The 22,752-nt window shown below is 43.4% G+C and overlaps 1 protein-coding gene across 2 annotated transcripts in view; it reads right to left on the bottom strand.

Moving 5' to 3' along the window:
• C16H17orf67 (chromosome 16 C17orf67 homolog) overlaps positions 1 to 22,752 on the bottom strand; it is a 30,588-nt gene that overhangs the window by 5,743 nt on the left and 2,093 nt on the right. The window contains exons 1-2 of one of the 2 annotated variants that reach the window (XM_006181401.3): positions 14,050 to 14,140; positions 13,166 to 13,266 (exon numbers count right to left, since the gene is read on the bottom strand). In XM_006181401.3, coding sequence (XP_006181463.1) covers positions 13,166 to 13,266; positions 14,050 to 14,104 — 156 coding nt within the window. In that variant the 5' untranslated portion in view covers positions 14,105 to 14,140. Of the gene's footprint in view, positions 1 to 13,165; positions 13,267 to 14,049; positions 14,141 to 22,752 lie in introns of those variants that run through there. The other variant, XR_004326632.1, reaches the window with a different exon arrangement.

Genomic DNA, 22,752 nt, shown 5'->3' with positions numbered 1-22,752 from the left:
GTGACTGATTTTTTCACTGCCTTCATAGGTTTGCCTTTTCCAGAACGCCGTATCATTGGAATCACACTGTATGTAGCCTTTGCACATTGGCTTCTTTCACTTAGTAATATGCTTTTAAATTTCCTCCATGTCTTTTCATGGTTTTTTTTGTAGCCTATTTCTTTTTAGTGCTAAATAATACTCCATGGTCTGGGTGTAGCAGTTCATTTATCCATTTACCTATTAGAAAGACATCTTGGGGCTTCCCAAGCTTTGGCAGTTATGACTAAAGCTGCTGTAAACATTTTAGTGTTACATACAAGTTTTCAGTTCATTTGGGTATAAATACCAAGGAGTGTGACATCTGGGTCCTATGGTAAGAGGATGCAGTTTTGTAAAAACTGTCAAACTGTCCTTGAAATTGACTGTCCCATTTTGCATTCCCATCAGCAGTGAATGAGTTCGTGTCGCTCTGCATCCTTGCCAGCATTTGATCTTGTCAGTGTCCCGGGTTTTGGCCATTCCGATGGGTGTGTAGTGGTATCTCATTGTGGTTTTGATTTGTGTCTCCCTGATGGCCTATGACATGGAGCATCATTTCATGCGCCTGTTTGTCATCTGTGTCTCTTCTTTGGTGAAGTATCTGTTCAGGTCTTCTGCCAGAGTAGCTTTTTAAAATACAAAAAAATGAAAATGTCTTTATTGGGGTTTTTTTAATCACAAGAGTGATACATATTACTGTTTTGGAAATTATGTAAAAATAAAAAGTTATAAAGAAGAGGGTGAAAAACCCATTGTTGTTGGTTTTTGCTTGTTTTATCTATCTCTTTATCCTGCTGCAAAGTTTTTGTTGTTGTTGTTGTTGTTGTTTTAACCTACCCATGTTGCTTCCTCACTTAAAATACTTAAGTGGCTTCCTCTGGGCTCAGGAGAAATTCCAGTTCCTTAAGGTGGTTTGTGGACGCCCCAGGATCTGGCCTCACCCATCTCCTGAGCCTCTTCTCTCACCATCAACCCGCTCGAGCTTCCAGCTCCATCTTTCCCTGGATGGGCTGCCCTGGCGCTGCTCTCTGATCTTAGGCTGTTCTCTTGCCCAGAACACTCCTGTGCCTTCTCTTTTTCCTGTCTCACTCCTACCTGACTTTTTAGCAGTTTTCAGCGTAGATGTTTCTTCCTCCAGGCAACCTGCTCAGATTCCTTGTGACCCCAGAGCTCCCTGGACGTCCCCCAGCACAGCCCTGGTCACTCTGTTTAGCAGTGACCTCTCCCTGACAGTAGGGACTTCATTGGCCCGCATCAGATATTTTAGTGGAGGTGCTATGAGGGTTGGCTCACCGATTGGCACATGAACTTGATGTTTCCCCCTAAAAGAGGTAGAATTGATTTTTATTATCTTTTTTGGGGGGAGAGGGCTAGGGGGTTAAGTAGATTTATTTGTTTTTTCAATGGAGGTACCGGGGGTTGAACCCAGGACCTCGTGCATGCTAAGCACACACTCTACCACTGAGCTGTACTATCTGCACCCCCTAGAAATGATTTTTAATTGGAGGATGTATGTTGTCGACATGACCCTGAAATAAGTCTGGGGCCTGAAATTATGGGAATCATTGCAAAGTATGCATGGAACAGTCCATATAAACACATGTAGGTAACCCAAAGCTGCAGACTATTACTCACAGAAGTGACATTTCACCTTGGGAGAGACTAGTCATATTTGGCAATTATCTGTGTAAGATTATTTTGGCTCGTATAGATATAAAAATCCTAAATCATGAAAACCTTCCTACAGCATTGATAAAGCTCTAACAGACAGTCCATTTTAGAACTTTCAGTTTTTAAGTTTCAAGAAACTCCTTTAGGAAGTCTGCATCCTATATTAAATGTAACTTTTTAAAAAATCTTTAATGACTGGGCAAAGGAATGAATTATGAGGTGTCAAATTTTCCTGAAATGTTTTTTCCTTTCCCCAGGACCCATGCTGTTCGAAACTGTTTTGATTATTGTTCTTTTCATTTAACTCATCAAAATGTACCTTGCGTCCCGGGCAGGGAGTCTCTGGAGCATCCAGGAAGGGACTGGGCTCCTGGTGGGACCCAGAATTCTCTGGCAGCTTGCTGGACATGCTTTGAGTTTGGGACTGAATCCTGCCCTGCCTTACCCCATTGGAAGAGTCTTTAGCCGGAAGAATGGTAATTGGGAGGAACAGGAAGGCAGTGTGGAGTCTTGTAAATAAGGAACAAAGACTTCTCAGCACATAGCTTTACTTATTCAACTGTTCCGTGTAAGCAGCTCACTGAAGGAAACCCACGTTGCTATCTTCTTGTCTGCCTGTTTGCCAGGCAGTGTGGTGAAGAGGCTAAGAGTTTCGGTCTGGGTCTGGATCAGGGTGTGGTTCAAATCGAGACCCTACCAATACTATGGCTTTAGCTTTCCAGCCTCAGTTTGTCCATCTGCAGTATGGGGATGGCAGTAGCACTTACTTCACTGTCTTGCCAGGGTTAAATGAAATGATACAAACAAAGCCCTGTGCCAAATACGTAGTCTCCCTTTTCCCCCTCTAAATCCATTTTCTCCCCTCCTCTACCAGGCCCTGTTCATTAACAGGCTAACCTAGATAGACTGCAACCACAGACTTTTGTGCCAGCTGGGTTTGACGTCGGAGGTGCCAGCAGGGGATTACAGGTAGGAGGGGAGGAGCCAGGGTATGTCCTCCCCGGGTACCTGCCCGAGGAGTCATGGCAGGTTGGCTGCATCCCTCCCCTGAAGACCCAGATTCTAGACGGCTGCCCTTCCGGTTCTGGGAACCACACTTTTCCCTTCTGCCTTCATGCCTCAGGGCTCTTAGCCCTGCATCTGCTATCATCTCCTGTCAGTTCACCATCTTCCTCCCACACCTTTGTAAAAAGTCTCTTTACTAAGCTCTCCTCAGTCAATTTTGGTTACTAACAGATACGGAAGAGCTAAGCAAGCCTTGAGGTTGTGGGCGGAGCGTCTCTCCCAGGAACTGGTCCACAGGAAACTTTCAATAAATGCTTGTTGAATGAAAGACTGAAGCCCTGGTCTTCAAAGCATGGTCTGTGCTCCCCTTGGGGGTACATGATGTCAGAATTGTTTTTCGAATAATACTGAGACATCTGCCTTTTCACTGCGCGTGCTGTTGGGTAAAACGGATGCCTTCGTAGGAGCCAAGGTAGCGACATCAAACGATCCCAGCGGTCATCATATACGTCATCCCACACTCGCCGTTCAAATAAATAAATAAAAATAAGACGTTCTTAAAATGCCAGTTTCGCTGACGCTCGCCCTGGTGACGCCACAGAAAGTGACCAGCGGGAGCAGGCAGGCAGCACTCCCGCTGCAGAATGACACAATACGATGATTTCCTCAGGGAAAAGGATTTGGGGGAGGGTTGGTGTCAAGGGATGAACTTGACTGAAAGGCTGTTTTATCCCTGCTTGGCAGACATCTCGGAAACGACTGAAGTGAGCCAGTCACTTCCACAAAACAACTGACCGTATTTGTTACTAAACGATAAAATTCGAGCTTTCAAGGGGAAATTAGAACTTTGGAAAACTTATATTTGCGATCATGGACCGGACAGCTTCCCAATACTTAGACTCTTCTGATGAGAGAGGTGGTGATAGGAAAGACTGTCACCCCTGATGTAAGCATTTTATACACCTTTTATAATTACATGCGTTTTTCCATCCTGAGCCATTTAATCCCTGTCGCTCTCAGCCAAACACCCAACTGGCTTTTCGATGAGCGTGACCAAGGTATACCGAGTAGATGGCTTAGTGCTTGGCACATAGTAGGGCCTCAACAAAATTCCCCAGAGAAATGTACAAACAAGTAAATGAATAAATGAAATGGCTGCTCTTTCTCCATAATCTTACTAAGTCTTCCTCGGAAGGTTCCTGGGCATTTATGTCAATCTAATGGCCCAGGCCAAGTGCACCTTAAAAAGCATCAAAGAGTAATATATATTTCAAACTTCTAAATGGTGGCTGAAATCACTATTGAAGAAAAACAACCCAAACAGACACACACCGAGAGAGAGAAAGAAACAAGCCCTGGTTTCCATGACATTTCACTATTTATTTAAAATGCTAGGGAAATGAATACGCCACAAAGGTCTAAAAGCAATCATTAGTCAAAGATGAAAAGCCAAACTGCAAATCTGCTGAAAACCACAAATTCAACAATTGCGTTGGCTGAGTTAGAAATGACCCAGCATTAATGATAATCTCAAATGTTCCTGGATCAAGAAAGAAGGGGTAGATGGAAAATAAGTTTTGATTTTTTTTTTCAGTTTCCTTTCTTCGAGGGGAAAAAAAATTAAAGCAAAACAAAAACTAGTATCTGCGTTTCGTGTCCAATGCCAACTGCAATAATTTAAGTAAATAATTTCTCAGTAGTGAGAGCAGAAATTGGAAGGGGTTCTTATGATGGTACTGGAGAGGTGTGATAATGAGATTAAACAGCCACCAGAACCTGATCCAAGCTAAGAATCATAAAGTGGACAGTTACTTTATCAAGGTGGGACCTTTTTCCAAGAAGGCAAAATCTTTCCAGTGACATTTGCACAGAATTAAAGGTCCATCAATATTTGGATGAATTATTTTGCTCATTAGTAAAAGCAATGTAATCATATGGGCAGAACTTAACTCCACGGGGCCACTAGAAGGCTTAGCCCATCAGTGATGTGCGCAATTTACATCTCAGTCGCTCTGAACTGGGAACAAAAGGGTAATGGAGTTACTACACACATTTGTCAAGGGGCTAAATATGAAAGCGTATTTTACAAAGACGACTTCCAATAAAGCTAATATGATTTATACTTGCCCAACAAGAACATTCCTGAAAGGAATACAGGCCAAAATGGAAAGTGTATTCCCAGGGCACACAAGCGCTTACGAATACAATCACAAAAGACATAATTTTAGCTCGGATGTCATCTTTTTAGAGAATTTCCATGGTTCACCCCCGTAGTTGGCAATCATTTCTTCCCTAATATTTGTGATGACTAAGAGAAATTTAATGAATTTAATTGAGGCAAAAGAGAAGATTTCTTTGAAATAACCTCCAGGTTCTACGGTAGAGTTACATTCTACAAAATTTCTCCCCTGGAGAGAAGCAAAAAAAAAAAAAAAAAAAAAAAGGAATGGAAATAAGTACATGAGCATTTAGTAAATGTCAAATACTGTGCCTGGTGATGGGACCCAGAAGCGAAACAAATGATCCATCTGCTCAAGCAGTTTAGAGCAGTCTAGTAGGAGAGACAGATTTTTTTTTTTTTAACTCAAAAATAGCAGTTCTGTGCTGTGAGTGCTAGACCAGAGAGATTCTCTAATTCATGGTGGGAGGGTAGGGGCATCAAGAAGTCCTCTCAGGGGGAGGGGATAGCTCAAGGGGTAGAGCACATGCTTAGCATGCATGAGGTCCTGGGTTCAATTTCCAGTACCTCCTCTAAAAATAAATGAGTAAACCTCATTACCTCCTCCTGCCCCAAAAAAACACCCAGCAACAAGAAGTCCTCTCCAAAAAGGCATCATTTTGGGTGAATCTCTACCAATGAGTAAGAATAAGCCAGGGAGACAAGAGCAAAAGAAACCAGTATAAAGGTGGGTGCTGTCAGGGAAGAACTTCAAAGACACCATTGTTCCAGACAATCTGCTTCTCCTCTAGGTCTCTAATGCCCATGAACAGCAGCAAGGTGTCCACGCAGACACCCACAAGGCATTTTTGATCCCTGATGCTCCCTCACTGCATCCACTCCTCCAGCCCCAGAAATGGGCCAACTGGTATCCCATTTAAAGTACCATAATCATGCTCCCATCATATCTTTACCTTAAAACCTCTACTGGAACATTCTCCTGGAGGACAAGAACATACATTGTTTTAAAAAAACTTTCAAAGAGCAATGGGATGATATATACTAAAAGCTTTAAAAATGTTCATATCCTTAGATTGAGTAATTCATTTTATGGGAATATAGCCTTAGCAAACAAAATATTAAAAGCACTTTAAGAACAAGCATATTTAGAACATTGTTTGTAATAGAAAAATAGTGGAACTAATCTAACAAAAGAGGGTACCTCACTATTGTTATGGTTATTAAGAGCTTATAATAATACAGGGAAATGTGTATGTTATAATATTAATAGAAAAACCAGGATATAAAATTATAGATAGAATGTGATTATACTTTTTTAAAAATATACACAAAAAGACTAAAAAGAAATACATCAAAAAATGGCAGTGCTGTCTCTGAGGAGAGGGAATAAGACTACACCTAATTTTCTTTTCTTCTTTTGACTCTTTCTTGGCTTCCAGTTTTTCTAGAATAAATATGAATGGTTTGCATTTTTATTGGTAATTATACAAGTAATGCATGAACATATTGTTACTATTTAAAATTCAAACATCAAATATAAATTTCCCTAGATCACCACCTGCAGTCTTCACCTCCTTAATGAGATGACACAGTTAACAGTCAACTGATCGTATTTCTAGAATTTTTTCTAAAAATTTACGTGCACATAGATGTACCTCTATAAATGTATAGTATTGTTTTGTGAGTAAGTACTAGGAGGGCAGGACCAACTCTGGGGAGACAGAGAAGGTGACACTGAGGGTCACCAGGAGAGTACCAGGCAGAAATAATGGAGAATGGCACTGCAGGCAAAGGGCATCCCTTGTGAAAAGACACTGAGACCAGGGACAGAATGGCCTATTTGAAAAATAATGAGTAATTCCAGACGGTCGGAGCATAAATGGCCTTGGAGGAGTGGCAGGAAATGGGACACAGTGGTGGCTTGGGGCTGGTCTGTCTTGCAGGCCTTCATCCTATAAGCAGTGAGGAGTCACAGAGGTTTTTGTTTTGTTCCATTTTCAGAAATATTTATTCAGCTGCTGCTTTGTAAAACAAAACAAAACAAAACAAAACAAAAAAAAAAAAAAACAAGAAGAATGAGAGCCAGTGTCCTCACTAACTGTCAGGCACTGGGCTAAGCCCTCTGCATGCCTTCTCTCACAATAAGCCTGAGGTACGTTTGATGATCATGTCCCATTTTATAGATGAGGAAATTGAGACTTAGAGAGTTTAAGCAACTTGACCAGGATGTGAGAGTCAGTAAGTAGTGAGCTAGGATTCAGACTCAGCACTCTGCTGTCCCTCTCTTAACCCCTCTCCCATGTTGTTCTTGGTGAAAATTAGCCATATGTTTATTAAAAATGAAAAGCTGAGCATACTGTATTGAACAGTGTCCCCCAAAAGTTTATGTCCACCCGGAACCGGTGAACATAACCTTATTTGGAAACAAGGTCATACTGGATTAGGGTTGGCCCTAAATCCAGTAACTGGTTTCTTTAGAAGAAGGAAATTTGGATACAGGGACACACTGTGAAGAAGACCATTTAAAGACAGATGCAGAGATTGGAGTAACAATCCTCCCAGCTACAAGCCAAGAAATGCCGAAGATGGCCAGCAACCACCAGAAGCGGGGAAAGAGACATGAGACAGATTCTCCCTCCAAGCATGCAGAAGGAACCGACCTTGCCAACTCCTTGACTTCAAACTTCAAGCCTCCCAAACTGTGAGAGGATAAGTTTCTACTGTTTCAAGCAATCCGGTTTGTGGTACTTGGTTACAGCAGCCTTAAGAAGCTAATACACTAAGTAATAGCAAAAAGTATGAGAGTAAAAGTATAAATTTGCCCCAAATCTTATCAATGAGAAAATATTGTCATTATTGTTCGGCAACATATCTCCATATACATATACAGATAGAAGAGTAGATAGGGGAGTTTTCTTTTAACACTTTATTTCTTTCCATTTGAAAGTTGCGCGTGCAAAGTCTGATAATATCAGGTGTTGGCAAGAGTCCAGGGAACCAGGTATTTTTATGCACACTCCTGGTGGGAGTTGGTAAGTCGGTCTGGCGATTTGGCCATACCTATTTCAATTGGAAGTACGGAAACCTTCTGACTCAGAAATTTCATTTCTTACCATTGAACTCAGCAAAACAGACATGTGTACCAGGCTCTTCATCACTGGGAATAACTAAAAGGTCCAGTGTTCCAGGAAGGGCTGAGTGAATAAGCTGTAATACGTCTCAGTGCATTCCGGCTGCTGTAACAAAATACAGACTGAGCAGCTTATAAGCAACAGAAATTGACTTCTCGCAGCTCTGGAAACTGACAAGATGTCAGCGTGGTCAGGGAAAGCCCTCTCTCAGGTCACAGACTTCTCACTGGGTCCTCACATGGTACATGAGGCTGGGGAGCTTTCTGGGGCCTCTTTTATAAGGGCGCTAACCGCATTTGCAATCCAAATCCCTCAGCAGCTCCCACTGAGTACAGAATGAAAGCTCACCCCGCTGTGACAGCCAGGGCTTTCCAACCTGGCCCCGGGAGGACCTTCTGTGGCCATCACCCAGCGTCCCATGTGTCCCAGATACTGGAGAGTCAAGGTCAACAGAGAGGAAACTGGAATCCAGACTTTCTGAAAAAATTATTCTGAGAGGCCTTTTCCAAAACACACACGCATACGCCTTAACACATACACATACACACACAGAATCATACACACACCTTTACACAAATGTTCACACACACCCCCTCACACTCGTACAGTCACACACACACACACACCCCCTCCCACACACACCCTCACAAACATACATGCACATCCTCACACACACACAGTCATACACAAACCCTCACATACACACACTCACCATCCACACACACGCACACACGGTATCTCAGTCCGCAGTGCACAGGATGGTGCCCATCCCCAGCAGAGGACCATCTAAGCCGATGGTTTGCACAAAGAAAGAATAGAAGGTGGTCTTGGCAAAAGGTAAAGATCAGGGAGGTGTGGCTCCCACGGCCAGAGGTCCCACCTTGTGGCCTCCTCACTACCTGCTGACAAACATGGGGTCACTGTGTCCAAGGCTCACATTCAACAGTGACGCAGGCTGAGATGGCTGCTATGTCAATCGCTCAGTTAAAAGGGATGAATCGCCTCCTTTTACATGACAGGTGACTGGTGTTATTCATCTTGCTCTCAGTAAACCCATGAAAAGGAAAAGTCAACGACAAGGTGCACAGGGGGACCGGATGCAGGGGCCGCAGGGCCAGCATGAGGAGGGAAGGTTTTAGAGACGCCTCTACATAAGCCACCCCAGGAGCTTCAGATAAACCCCTCTGGCCCCTCGCCAAGTGCATGTCCGTCTGCTGGGGCTCTCCCAGTTGCTGACTGGCACCAGGAAACTGGTCGTCCTGAAACTCTAGCCATACCCTAGAATATGAGACCTGAGATGAACCTTCTAGCCAGATTCTGGGCCAAACTCTGCAGTTCACAGAGAAAACTAGGCTCCAGAAAAAGGAAAGGACTTGTCGTCTTCAGTCCAAAGCCCAAAGTCCACAACCAGTTTGCGCAGAATACAGCCCAGAACCACCCTGGGGGATCCCTCTCTTCCCACCTCACCCACTCCTGCACTGCCTGCAAATTCCTCATCCTTCAAGCCTCAGCTGGGTGGTGCCTCCTCCAGGAAGCCTTCCCAGCCACCATCCCCCTTCCAGCAGAGCCTGAGGCTCTCTCCTTTCAGACCCTGTGGGCCAGATGACCTCGTTAGTGAATTGGAATCAGCACAGAATGCTCTGGCTCCATCTCCAAGCAATGGACATGAGCATCTCGAACAAAAGACGAACGTCTAGTCTTCAACCTCAGTGCCTGGCACTCGGGAGGGTATCGTCAATGTAAAGTGTCATTAAGTGCCCATCCTGGTCAGCAAGGCCACCGTCTGACCCTCTCAGTCTCTCTCTCTCTGATCTGTGTCTAAACAACTATCCCATTTATTCTCCAGATCACTCGGTTCGACACTTAACTGCTTTCTAAACGTGTTCCCAGCTGGACTGCGGGAGCTGCTGTTACCTACCCATGGTGGGTCTCCCCGCAGCAGGCCTGGCCCGGTGGTTCTCAGCTTGGCCTGCACATTGATACCACCTGGGGGCTCTAACCCCCCCACCCAATGCCTAAGCCACACCCCTGGCCACCCCTCTGTAAATGGGACCACAGGCATCAGATCTTTAACCTCCCCAATTGGTTGCGGCATGCAGCCAAGGTCAAGAAACACACTCCGAGAAAAATGTGACTGCAGAAAACACTTGTTGATTCAGCCAGTACTGTGGGTGGGTGGATTTAATTGTGAATGACAGTGCAAGAGACACACAGTATAAGAGAAAGAGGTTGTTCAGCCTTGTAGACAGGGTTCTTCACCCTCAGCATTATTGTGTTTGGGGCCAGATCGTTTTTTCTGTTGTGGGAGCTGCCCTGTGCGTTGTAAGATGGGATGTTTTGCAGCATCACTGGTCTTAACCCATTAGATGCCAATAGCAAACATGGCCACCTCTCCCTCCCAAGTTGTGACAGCCAAAACTGTCTGCAGACATTACCAAATGTCCCTGGGGATGGGGGAGCAAAATCACCCCTGAAAGAGAACCACCAGTGTAGACTAGCCAGCAAATCGTGTATTGCTTTTTTTTTTTTTCCCACACTTTAACTGTAGGTCACACGGGCACTTTTCCAAACTTGGCGGAGTGGCTGATGATTCTGGACACAGGTCAGTGCCTTGGGGAGGGACACATAGGACTGGGCAGGAAATGGCTGGTGGGGTCAGCAGTAGGTTCTGAGGCAAGAGAGAATCACAGAGATGAGGTCAGGTAGATTCAAGGCAGTTAAGATGGGTCGGTGGCAGTCAAGTCTATAAAAGATGAGCCAAACCAACAAAACCCCATAAGCCAGATAATCGGTAAAAATGCAAAGTCGGAGGTAAGCAGAGGGTTGTCACAGATAAAGGCAGGTGATGACCAGGAGCCAGGAAGAGGGGAATGGTCAGAGAAGCCCTCAGAAGTTCTGGGCAGGGGCGGGCCACACCAAGTGGCAGTTAGAGACAAAGTCTAGCACTGAGTGTAGCCTGCCCGGGAGGAGGAAGGAAGCTGGAGGCAGGAAACCCAGCTGTAACATCCACCCCTACCTGCTGCCTGAAGCCTAAGACACCTCCAGTCCCCATCAAGGCTGCTGTTCCACAGCCAGAGCTCAGAGGAGCCCGGGCAAGATGCTGGCAGAGGAAACACCTGCGACTCTGCTGTTGATTAGAGCCTGTCTCCTGCGCAACTGGAGGGGGCCTGCTGCTTCCCAGCTCCTTGAGCCAGCCTCTGCCAGCTCTGGGGCCCCCAAGGAATGGCCCCCCTAGACATCACGCCAAAAACACAAAGAGCCAGTTGGAGCCCCCCAGGGACCCTAGACCCAGGCACCCTGCTCCCCATCAGCCTCACCCACCCCCGGCACCTTCCTTGTGCCCCATGCTGGTGACACCACGGGCTTGGTTCTCCCCAAATCTTCCCCATTCCTTCTCAGCCCTCAGGATGCTCCACCTCTGCCCACCTCTGAGCACTGGCATCCTCAGACTTCAATCCTGGGCCTCTTCTAGATGCTTCTCAAACCCTCTGTCAACAGCCTGAATCGGCACCCTTGACCCCCGATCTGAAACACCTTCTGATTGTCCTCCACCGAACACAAGACAAAGTCCAACGTACCTGAACCCTCTTGCTCCCCCAGTCCCCTTCCACCCTGCGCTTAAAGATTCGAACCACCTCTGATTTCTTTTACCAAAAAGGGCAAAGCCACCTCCACTCTGTGCAACCTGAATCCCTTGCTTCGTTTCTAAGCCACTCTCTGAAACAGTCACTTGCTGACCCCTCTACGTCTGCAACCAACTCTGAGCAGAGACCCAGGCAACTGCCTGCAGCCTCAGCCCCCTGCCCCATCCCTGGTACTTAACACTCAAAGGAGTAGTTACTGCTTGCCAAGTACTATTTTAAGTGCCTGACTATGAATTGCTGTATTTTGTAACATAGTTATTTTATGTTATTATTTATAATAATACTATTTAGTACATAAGTAATAATATTTATTGTAGCCCCCTTTTTATGGATGAGGTACAGAAATGGGAGGAAACGTCCCCAAAGTTACACAGTTTGAAAGTGGGGAGATTCAAACCCCAACCATCTGAGCCAGAGCCAACACTTTTCAGTACCGTGTGACACAGCACTGTAATGAGAGATGTTTAAATGAACTAACCAAATTGTCCACATGATTCTGCAAGGAGCAAAGGTCAGTGCTGCTGCAGATCCTCTGAGCCTTGCCACAAAGATGCTGTGAACAGAGGGTCAGCATGGAGCTGGACTAAAGTGGACACAGGGTGGGAGACCAGCCTGGACCCCAGACACGGCGTCACAAACACGCTGACCTTGCCTGGGTCCTGCTACTTACCTTCACCTGGCTGGGTAGAAATACCAGGAATGTCAGCGCTTCCATCGTGGGCAAAGGAGATGAGCCAGGCCCGAACTGGCCTGAGGCCAGGGTGTCAGGGCCTAGTAGCACCCATCGAAAGTCACAAAACAAAGGCAGGGGAGGGGGCCCTGGTTCAGAAAGACTAGGTGGACACCACAAACCCACACGGCAGAGCGGAGGCCAATGACCAAATTCAGACACGAGGTGAGTGCAGAACCCCACCAGCAGCCCAGACAGCATCCCTGGCCAGGGATGCTGGTCTAGCCAGCTCGCCAGTGCCCAAGGGAAGAGAGAGAAGGGGTTGGCACCAGCCGCTGGGTACCCCTGGCATCCCGTTCAGGGGACACCCAGCAGACTACTCAATATCCTGGGAATGCCAGCCATTTGTCTTATTTTTTCATTTTTATTATTATTTTTCTTTTTATTTTAATTTTTTTGAAGTAAAGTTAACATACAATATTGTATTAGTTTCAGGTGTACAACATAGTGATTTGACATGTATATACATTATGAATGGATCACCATTTATTATTTTTTTTTAACAGAGGTACTGGGGATTGAACCCAGGACCTTGTGCATGTTAAGCATGCACTCTTCCACTGAGCTATGCCCTCCCCCTCCACTTTCAATACTGTGTGAACAGCAGGGGAGTGGAGCTGGCGCCTCCAGGGGAGAAAAGACGTGGGTAGGAAGGGGAGATCAGCCTACACCTGAGACTCTGCAGAACCTGCGCTGGGCTGGGCCCAGCACCTCATTTCATTTCATAATGAACAAGCATTCAGGTGATCTCCCTCCCTTCAAACAGCCAGAGCCCAGAACTCACCCGCATGGGCTCATCCGGGAACCCGGGTTTGCTCGGCCTGTCCTGGCGCTGGGATCTCAGGAGTTGTTTGGCCTGCTTTTCCGTCAGAATCGGAGAGGCCTCTGGAAAAAGTCAGGAAGGGACCTTTAGGGACTCCTGGCCACACAAGTCCCTGCTCCATCTCACAGTCCAAGGCAAAGGATCTGCAAGTCCAATTTCAGTCAGCACACAAAAGTTCTTTCACGGGAACCTGTCCCAAAGGACGTGGCATTCCAGAGGGCTCAGAGAGGAATTTTAAATTGTTCCTAACACGGTTACCTCAGAGTATAAACTGCAAAACTGAAACATTTACCTACTTCAATGGCCCATTCCTTTAAACATGGGTGTTAATCGAATGAATATGTTTCAAAAAACATGTTTTCTTCAGTCCTCTGGTCAATGTGTTTCTTGTCCCTTAGGGTAGCTTTGGCGGGATTCTTTTAAATTCTCAGTACACTGAATCAAGTTAAAGTTGTTATTAGAAGATATCCCTTGACAATAAGTTTATGTTAAACTTGATCATCATAAATGATCCCTCAAGGAGAATAGTATAATAAAAGTATATCAATAAAAAAATTTTAAAATATATCAAATTTTGATGATCTCCTATAAACTCTAAAAGATGGTATCATTGAAGATTTAGCAGCATTTTTGAGAATCAGTGTTCAAATATGTTTAAAGGTACAAAAAATAATTTATCCCTAATGATAGCAATTCTGGGAGCCTGCTCTTAGGGAGGAAAAAACAGGCATTGAATTATTATACATTATACAGTATTTGAAATTTTGAAAAAAATACTTCAAATATATAAAATAGACTTATTCCAGTTTATCGTGTCTGCATAGATTTCAGGGGTTAATGCTCACCTGAGAAGAAAGTCAGTAAGATGAGAGACAGCACAAACACAAATAATCTCTTCATCCTGCCTGGGTCCCTCTCTCCGCCTGTTGCAGAATGAATCGCCTCCCAGTGAGCCTGCCTATTTGAAGGAAGCCACATCTGGCCCAAAGACTGTTTATGCTTTGACTAACGGCACTTAGGGCATGATGCTAAACGCTTCTGATGCTGAGTTTTCAGTATGATCATGAAAATATTTTCCTCTGAATTCCTATCAATTTTCATCCTGAGGAAGGAAATGATTCGTACGACTTTCAGAGCTTGAATTTGAGAAAGCAACAAGTGACCATCATCTCACTTAAACACACATATCTATACATCATGGAGTAGTTTGTGTTTATCTGTAGCTTCAGTTTAAGCTCCTACTGTTTCAGTACATTTGCATATCTTATGACATTTTCCCAAAGCCATTCACCAATCTAACTTAACCTTCCTGATAATTTCAGAGGTAGGCAGGGAAATTAGCAAGGGGTCTAATGAGGGGGAAAAATTGTCTTCAGCTGACCTTGGAGCCAGATAGACCAGGGCTCATGCCCTGGCTCATGTCTTTCTAGCAATGTAACCTTCGGTCAATCACTTACTCTTTCTGAGCTTCAGCTTCCTCTCCCGTGCAAAGGAAATATCAGTACCTCTCATGTGGGGTGTGATTAAGGATGAGGAGAAAGGGACCAATGGCAAGGCAGCTAGCACTCACTACTCACCATTATCCATCTTCATTTCACAAAGAAGGAAGTGAGGTTCATGGTCGGGGAGGAGATAGCTCAGTGGTAGAGCACGTGCTTAGCATGCATGAGGTCCAGGGTTCAATCCCCAGTACCTCCATTAAAAAAATAAAATAAAATAAATAAACTTAATTACCTCCCCTCTTCAAGGAAAAAGAAAAGGAAGTGAGGTTCAGAGAGGAGAAATGATGTCCAAGGACACACGTTATGGATGCTGAAGTCAAGCCAAATTCTGCTGTCTTTAAAGCCTAGCACCTTCCCAAAAAGGCTTCATGCAGTATGCTGTCAGGAAGACTGTAAGCAGCCTTACTCCACATTTAAGTTGATTTTTACAAAGATAATAAAATCTCAGTAACCTGAAGTCTTTTAAAGTTCAACTCAAAAAAATAAAATAAAATAAAACTTAACTCACCAAAAAACATTACATAAGTAAATTATTAAACATATTATTAAAATGTGTGTGGAAGGTATGTGGCCTTTATTGGGATAAAATTCTCAGTTCAGAGAAATGATCTGATGTTTCCGTATAGTTACTTTGCCAGCTCAAAAGAAAACAGTCCCCTATCGGTAGTTGTCCAAGTTTATGCTAATGGTGTGTAACTGATATTAAGCCTCAGTGTTCGGCCCACTCTGTTGGCATAAAGATAGTCTCAACAGGCTGTAAACAAGGAAAAATATCATGCATTGTTAGCAAAGTCACCTCGCACATTGATTTGCTCAAAATTAGGTGCTTGGTTTTTTGCTGCTAGTAACATTCTTTTGCTTTTAGATAATTTTCAATAACAAATTTTAGGAGCATTAGTCTAGGAATATATATTTGTCACATTAAACGTCTTGGTTTTTATGTGTATTGTCAAGGTTTTTATTCCTCTTATTCTTTGTGCCTAGAACAAACACTAACTGTATTGTTTTGTTGTTTCAAATAAACATCTTCTGTGGACCAGGAAGAAAATTTATACCTAGCTAGAAATTTCTAATGTATCCAGTGGAAATTTACTATAAAAGTATTTTTTAATTCAGTAACTTTTGTCTATATCAGTGCTGTCCAATAAAAACATAATGTGAGCTATGGATGCAAGCCACATATATAATTTAAATTTTTCTAGCAGCCACATTTTTTTTAAGGTGAAAAACAGGTGAAATTTTTAAAATTACATTTTATTTAACATGAAATATCTAAAATGTTATTTTTTCAAAGTGGAATCAAGATAAACAAAGTATTAATGAGATAATTTACATTCCTTTTTTTTTTTTTTTTTTTGGTACCAAGTCTTTGGAACCTGGTTTTTATTTTACATTCACATATTTCAAGTGTTCAGTAGCCACACGTGGCTGGTGGGTACCACATGGAACAGTGTGGGTCTCAGTTCTTCGAACTCTGTTGTCACCACTGGAGTCTAGGTCACTGCTACTTCTCACCCAGCCTCCTGCGCCAGGCTTCCAACGGGTCTCCTAGCTTCCCTCCCTGTTTGCTTCAACCCATTCCCATGCAGCAGTAATGGCGGTCTTCTTAAAATAGAAATATAAAATATAAATTGGAATTCCCAGCTTATGAATCATTCTTTATATTTGGAATTGTTTGCTCTGGTTCTGTGAAAAATGTCATGAGTAGTTTGACAGTGGTTGCATTGGAACTGTAGATTGCTTTGGGCAGTACGGCCATTTTAATCATGTTGAGTCTTCCAATCCAAGAGCACAAGATACCTTTCCATTTCTTTGTATCACCTTCAATTTCCTTCTTTTACAGTTTTCAGAGTATAGGTAACCTCCTTGGTTAAGTTTATTTCTAGGTATTTTGTTGTTTTTGATGCAATGGAAATGTTTATGCCAGTTATAAAATTCTGGTTTTTGAAGTGAAAAAAAAAAGTGAATGAAGGGCTGCAAATGGCAAAATATCCTTCTTTCTTATGGGTGAGTTGTATTCCATTACATATATGTGCTGCATCTTCTTTATCCATTCATCTATGGGTGTGCACTTAGGATGCTTCCATGGCTTGGCAATTATAAAGAATGTTGCTGTTAATAGTGGGGTATATGTATATTTTTGAATTAATTCTTATTTTGTGGTTGGCTGTATTCCTTTGATAACTATGTAAGTTTAAAAAGCTAAAATTCTAAACATTCTTAGAAATAATGAACAGTACATATATGTAAATTTTAAAAGTACATGTAGTATATTGTGTATATGTATTTACATGCAACATATTATATATGTGCAGTCAAACTGTAACAATTCTACCTAATAAAACTAAAAATGAATGAACAAATGAATGAATGAATAAATAAATAATCCTCCTCTATCTTCCTACTGGTCAGAACAGAATCAGAATCCCTACCATGCCCTACAGGGCCCTGTGTTATCTGTGACTTCTGCCCTTTCCAAGCCCACTTCAGCCACACCCCTCCAGCTCATTCCACTCTAGCTACACTTAACTTTCAACTTAACAAGCTCATTGCCACCCAGGACCTTTGCACATGCTCTTCCTCCCTCTTTTAATGACTGGATTCTTCTCAATCTTCAGGTTTCTATTTGCAATTTCTCTTGCTCAGGCAAGACTGCCTTTACCAGCCTGCCTAATGAAGTTCTCTGCTCCCACTACAACCATGACTCTCCACCTCACAGCACTCACCATAACGTGTAAATGTTGTCTTTATTTGTTTGCTTTTTAAAATGTCTCCTCCTCTGGACTGTAAGCCCTAAGTAAGATTGTATCACTTTCGTAATGTAAAAAGAAGAAAAGGAACCTTGGGTGGACTGGAGAGGTGATACTAAAGAAAGTCAGGGGCCTGTATCCCACCCTGGGATGCTGGTTCCAGGTCTCAGGTGGAGAGGACCCTTCAGGTGTGATACCAGCAAGGTCACTCAAATGCCTTTCAGGTGGGGCTCTGGGGATACCGTCCCAAAAGGAGGAACTATAGCAAAACTGAAAGAGCAAGGTCATCTTGTTGTGAGTGTCAATCTGGTGGGAAGAATTCTCTTCTACCCGCCTGTGCCCATTCCTAGGGAAGCGGCAGCCAAATCAGTGATACGAGTCTAGAGGGCTTGCAGCGGAAGGCGCAATTCCCCCAAAATCCACAAGGTGGCAGGGCAGAGAGACGAACCTGGGACAACCAAGGTCATGGGAAAGATACTCAAGGCCACCAAGATTCCCTATTCTAGAGGTCGCCAAGAATCCCAGAGAATCCACCGAAGGTGGAGAGAGATGGCACTGCAGTGCCTCGGACTATTTTCCTTGGATTTTCATTGATCTGAAGGTCCTCATCAGATGCTGACGGCTGGGAAAGCTACATTACCAACTTGACAGCATGTAAGAATCTATAAAAGAAGAATTCTTCCACCCATATTCACGGCACCCTCACGTAACTGATACTTTCATTTGTATGGGTTTTTCATCTCTTTTAAAAAGGAATTCTCAGGGGAACGATATAGCTCAAGTGGAAGGGTGCTTGCTCAGCACCCAAGAGGTCCTGGGTTCAATCCCCAGTACCTTCTCCAAGCGAAAATCAAAGAAAAACCTAATTACCTCCCCCTCATAAAAACAAACAATACAAGACAAAAAGGAATTCTTAAATGTTTAAGGATCCGTGATAAAGCCAACGCCATCAAGCTCTCAACACCATGATCCTGCAGACAGTGATGTCAAATTCTGTGAGTTAAAGAAGCTTCAGGAACAAGGGAACATCTTATTTTGAACTATAGAAAGATGCTGAATTTGTCCCAAGAGAATTATAATGTGTCCACATTCTTTAGGCCCAGAGTCAATTAAATAAATTCTCACATTGCTTTTAGCAGTTGTTTTATTTTTTTGTGTCTACCTTTCCCAGTATAAACTATAAACTCCATGTTTTTACAATGTGCATATAATTCTTGTATACTTCTCCTAACAGTACCTCTGTGAACTGCATGGGCACCCACAGGCGCATTAATGTACAGGCACATTGTTAGGGCCAATGTGAGGTTTGCGTGAGGTAGGTGGAATTATCAGCATCATTCCTTCACCACCACCACTGCATATTTATGCTCTTCACCGTGTAACTTTGCATACCTGTCCCTTAACTTTGGGCCCAACCAAGGGACTTGCTCTGTATCACAGGATGGTCGCAGACATGACACCAACAGGGGTAGGGAAACGCATTTGCACAGTTAGGTGGGCCCTCTTGCATTTTGCAGCCACAGCTACCAAAAGAGCTCCCCCTGGGACAGCTGCCATCCCTCAAGCTGAGTCTCAGAATTAATTCACATGAAAAGTGCCTACACAGATGTGCAGCCTACAGCAGACCTGCCCAGCCCAGCCCAGCCTCACTCAGCTGACCTCTGGCTACCACAGCCTAAAGCAGAGCCTCTCATTAATCTGCAGACCCTTGAGACTAAAGGGTTGTTATTTCAAGTCACCGAGTCTAGGAGTGGTTTGTTACACAGCATTACTCTGACAACAGATAACTGATATAGGGGGTTCTAAATGGGGTGATCAATGTGTCCAAATCTGGGTGCCATCGGGTCTAAGTTAATAATAGGGACCTGCGAGAAGCTTCACTTAAAAGTGAATGAAGATCTACTGAAGGCCACGTGGTATAATGAGCTAGATTGTTGGCTGCAGAGTTATCAGTAGACCTGGGCTTGAATCCCAGCTCTGAAACTTATTATCGGTGTTACCCTGAGGCAGTGTGACATTGGGCAAATTTCTCTACTGTCCACATCATTGTTTACTCATTATAAAAAAAAAATCATTATAATAAAACTGACCTCGAAAGGTGTTTTAAGACATAAAATTATATGCAAAGTACTTGACAGATAACAATATGGATCTAATACTTCGAAACTATTGCTTTTATTGTTGTTACTATTATTCCTCCCTCTCCGTGAAGACACTCTTATTTATATTTGCATTCCCACCCCGCTCTCAGACATATGATAGTCTGTGAAAATGTTTTGAATGGCCAAATGATACAGAGATTAATCAATCACATATTAAGATATATAATTATATCTATTGTTGAAATAAAAATACATCTTTATTAGGAAAGAAAATATGGCTCCTTCTAAGTGCAAATTGATTTCCTCCCCTCGGTCTCCACACCCCACGCCCTTGGCTTCCTTTCTCATATCCTCAGTCCTTCTGCACAAACACACACCTTCCTCTTTGGAGCAGAGATACAATGGTAAGACAGTTTGGCCTTGGACAGGGCCCTTTCCGGCCTTCTGCATGCTTCCCTGAATGGGCTATAATCTCTGCTCTGGGCCAGGATGTTGGCCTCAACTTAAGCCCGCCCAGCAGGTGAGGACAGCCAAGGTTTGCACCGGGTCCCTGATGGCCAGTGCCAGGCTTCTCTCCAGCCTAAACAGGAACGCTAGCAGCACTGGCAGGGCTGTAGGGATGTAAGACGGTACAAATAAACACACGGGCGATGGAGCGTGGGCTGAATAACTGGTGAAGCCACCTCTAAGGCTACTGTCGTATTCGATTTCATTCAGGAAAAGGGCTAGGCCTCTAACTGGAAGAGAAAAGCTCTGGTTCTTCTGGAGAAAAAACATCCTGAAATATTTGTTTTTCTCTGTGGGATGTCAGTTGGAACAACAAGCTTTAGAGAGATTAAGAGACACTCAAGCCACAGTCTCAAACCTTTAGATGCCTATGAGTCACCAGGAGGTTCACCAGATATCTGAGAGAGCATCTGTCATGGAAGATGTAGACAAAAGAAACCAAAGGAAAAAACAACTTGGGGCAATCACAGGCCATGCAAAGAGAGAAGAAGAAGGAAAAACAAACAAACAAACAAAAAAAACAACTAATAGTATCCTCTGAGAGACGGAAGAAAAATTTTGCTCCCAAAAAAGAACTCCTTTTTTACAGCATCCTGTAAAAAAAAAATATGAAGGAAAAAATCAACAACAACAAAAAAAGGTTCTTAAAAATTAAAAACATAACAGAAATTTGAAACTCAATAAAAAGATTCAAGGATAAAGCTATGGAAACATTTTCGAATATTAGAGCAAAAATGAGAGAGAAATCTTTTGAAAAGAGACAGAAAGAGAAGAGTTGAGGAGGTTCAACATTCAGATAAGACAGGTTTCAAAAAGGAGAACCCAGGAAATAGGGGAAAATCAACAAAGTCATCCCAGAACTGAAGGACAAGGGCTTCTAGACTGAAAGGGCCAGCAAAGCTGGCAGAACAGGCGAAAGCAGACTCACACCAAGGCACACCTTTGTGACATTTCAGAACACTGGAGAAAAAGAAGATTCTACAATCTTCAGGAAAGGAAAAACAGGTTGCATTCTAGGGATCAGGAATAAAAAGGTCAGACTCTACAGCAACATTCAAGGAGAAACAGGGCAATGTCTTCAAGGGTGTGAAGGAAAATTCTCTCCAGCTTGGAATTCTACACCCAGGTAAATCATCGGGTATGGAGAGTGGAATAAAGACATGTGAGGGCTCAAAAATACGATTGCCACGTACCCTTGCTCTAAAAGTTACTGAAGATATATGTTCATGTATAACTGAAAAATTGTGCTCTACACTGGAATTTGATACATTGTAAAATGATTATAAATCAATAAAAAATGTTAAAAAATAAAAATAAAAGTTACTGAAGGATGTGCCCCACAAAAACTAGAGAATCACCAAGAAAGCGGAAGACACGGGACCCAGGAAACAGAAGATGCAAACCGGAGGATGGTGACGGGGATCCCAGGATAACCTCTGTGTTCTGACACAGTGGATGGGTGGTCCAGGTGGGCATCACAAGACGCAGACACACTGAGGACAGACTGCTGGGGGAGCCTGACACATACTATTTGTATCTTGTTTATCTTAATCATCACGTGTATTGCCTGAAATTAGCCTGGATCAGCTGAAGATGTTCATTTCTCCCTGAGAAGCATTCCCCGTGGACCATTTTCTAAGAAGTTGAGGGATGTCCTACTGAGCTGAGAAGCAAAGATAGAAGGCACCCACTCCCTCAGCTGTATTTTTGCCAGACATTCAATCTACAGGCCTGCCCAGCAGTCCCACATGGTAATGAGCTATCTTCCCAAGACTGTGCCTGCTGGTGCCTCCAGGTGGAATCTTCTCAGGGAGGAGGGTGAACCCAGACTCTGTCCCAGACCCTGCTCAACATCTCTCTTTTTGGGATCCTTCATTTATCATTGGCTTCACTCCTATTTCCTGACAGGGCGCGGCTTGGGCTTGTTTTTCTAAACAAAACTATATTGTTTAAAGACAGTTTCAGGGAGGGTAAAACTATAAAGAAAAGCAAGGAATGGAGAACACGAAAATTAGGATGGCAGTTCCCTGATGGGGGAGGAGGACTAGCAGTCAGGTGGACACAGGAGAGGCTTCTAATGTTCAGTACAGTACCCTGCGTGGTGGGTACACAGGTGCTCATTTTACCTTTTTTTTTTTAACTTTGTATATGTTTTATAACATCTTTTGTAGGTGTGATATAATTTACAATTTAAACCAAAAACTAAAGTTTGAATAAATAATTAGAAGAATTATCTGGGGAACTTGTTAAGAAGGCAGATTCCTAGCTCCCCTGCAAGTCTGATTCAGGAGAGCTGGTCAAGACTGGGGAATCCACATTTTTAGAGGATGCTGATGCAGGTGCTCAAAGACCACACCTTGAGATGCCTGCCTGGATTCAGAACATCACAAGCTCTGGCATCAGACTAACGGGATTCAAACCCCAGCTCAGTCCACTCCTGGCTGTGCGACATCAGGCATGTTTTCTTCACCCGTAAAAGGAGGAGGATAAACTTCGTGCCTACGATCTACGAAGCAGGCAACACATGTTGGCTAAAATAATAATAATTATTATTATTGCCTCTAGTGGAATAAGAGTGTTTTACTCAGACACGTAGTTTCTATTAAGCTGTCTCTATACCGGTAAATTTTCCAAATGATTTTTCACTTAGGAAAGAGGGACCATTATTGCTTAAAGAAAAAAAAAAC

Source organism: Camelus ferus, chromosome 16, assembly GCF_009834535.1.
Source record: "Camelus ferus isolate YT-003-E chromosome 16, BCGSAC_Cfer_1.0, whole genome shotgun sequence".
Lineage (NCBI taxonomy): Eukaryota > Metazoa > Chordata > Mammalia > Artiodactyla > Camelidae > Camelus > Camelus ferus.
Note: the sequence above shows the minus strand (reverse complement) of the source record. Positions and strands in the feature narration are given on the sequence as shown.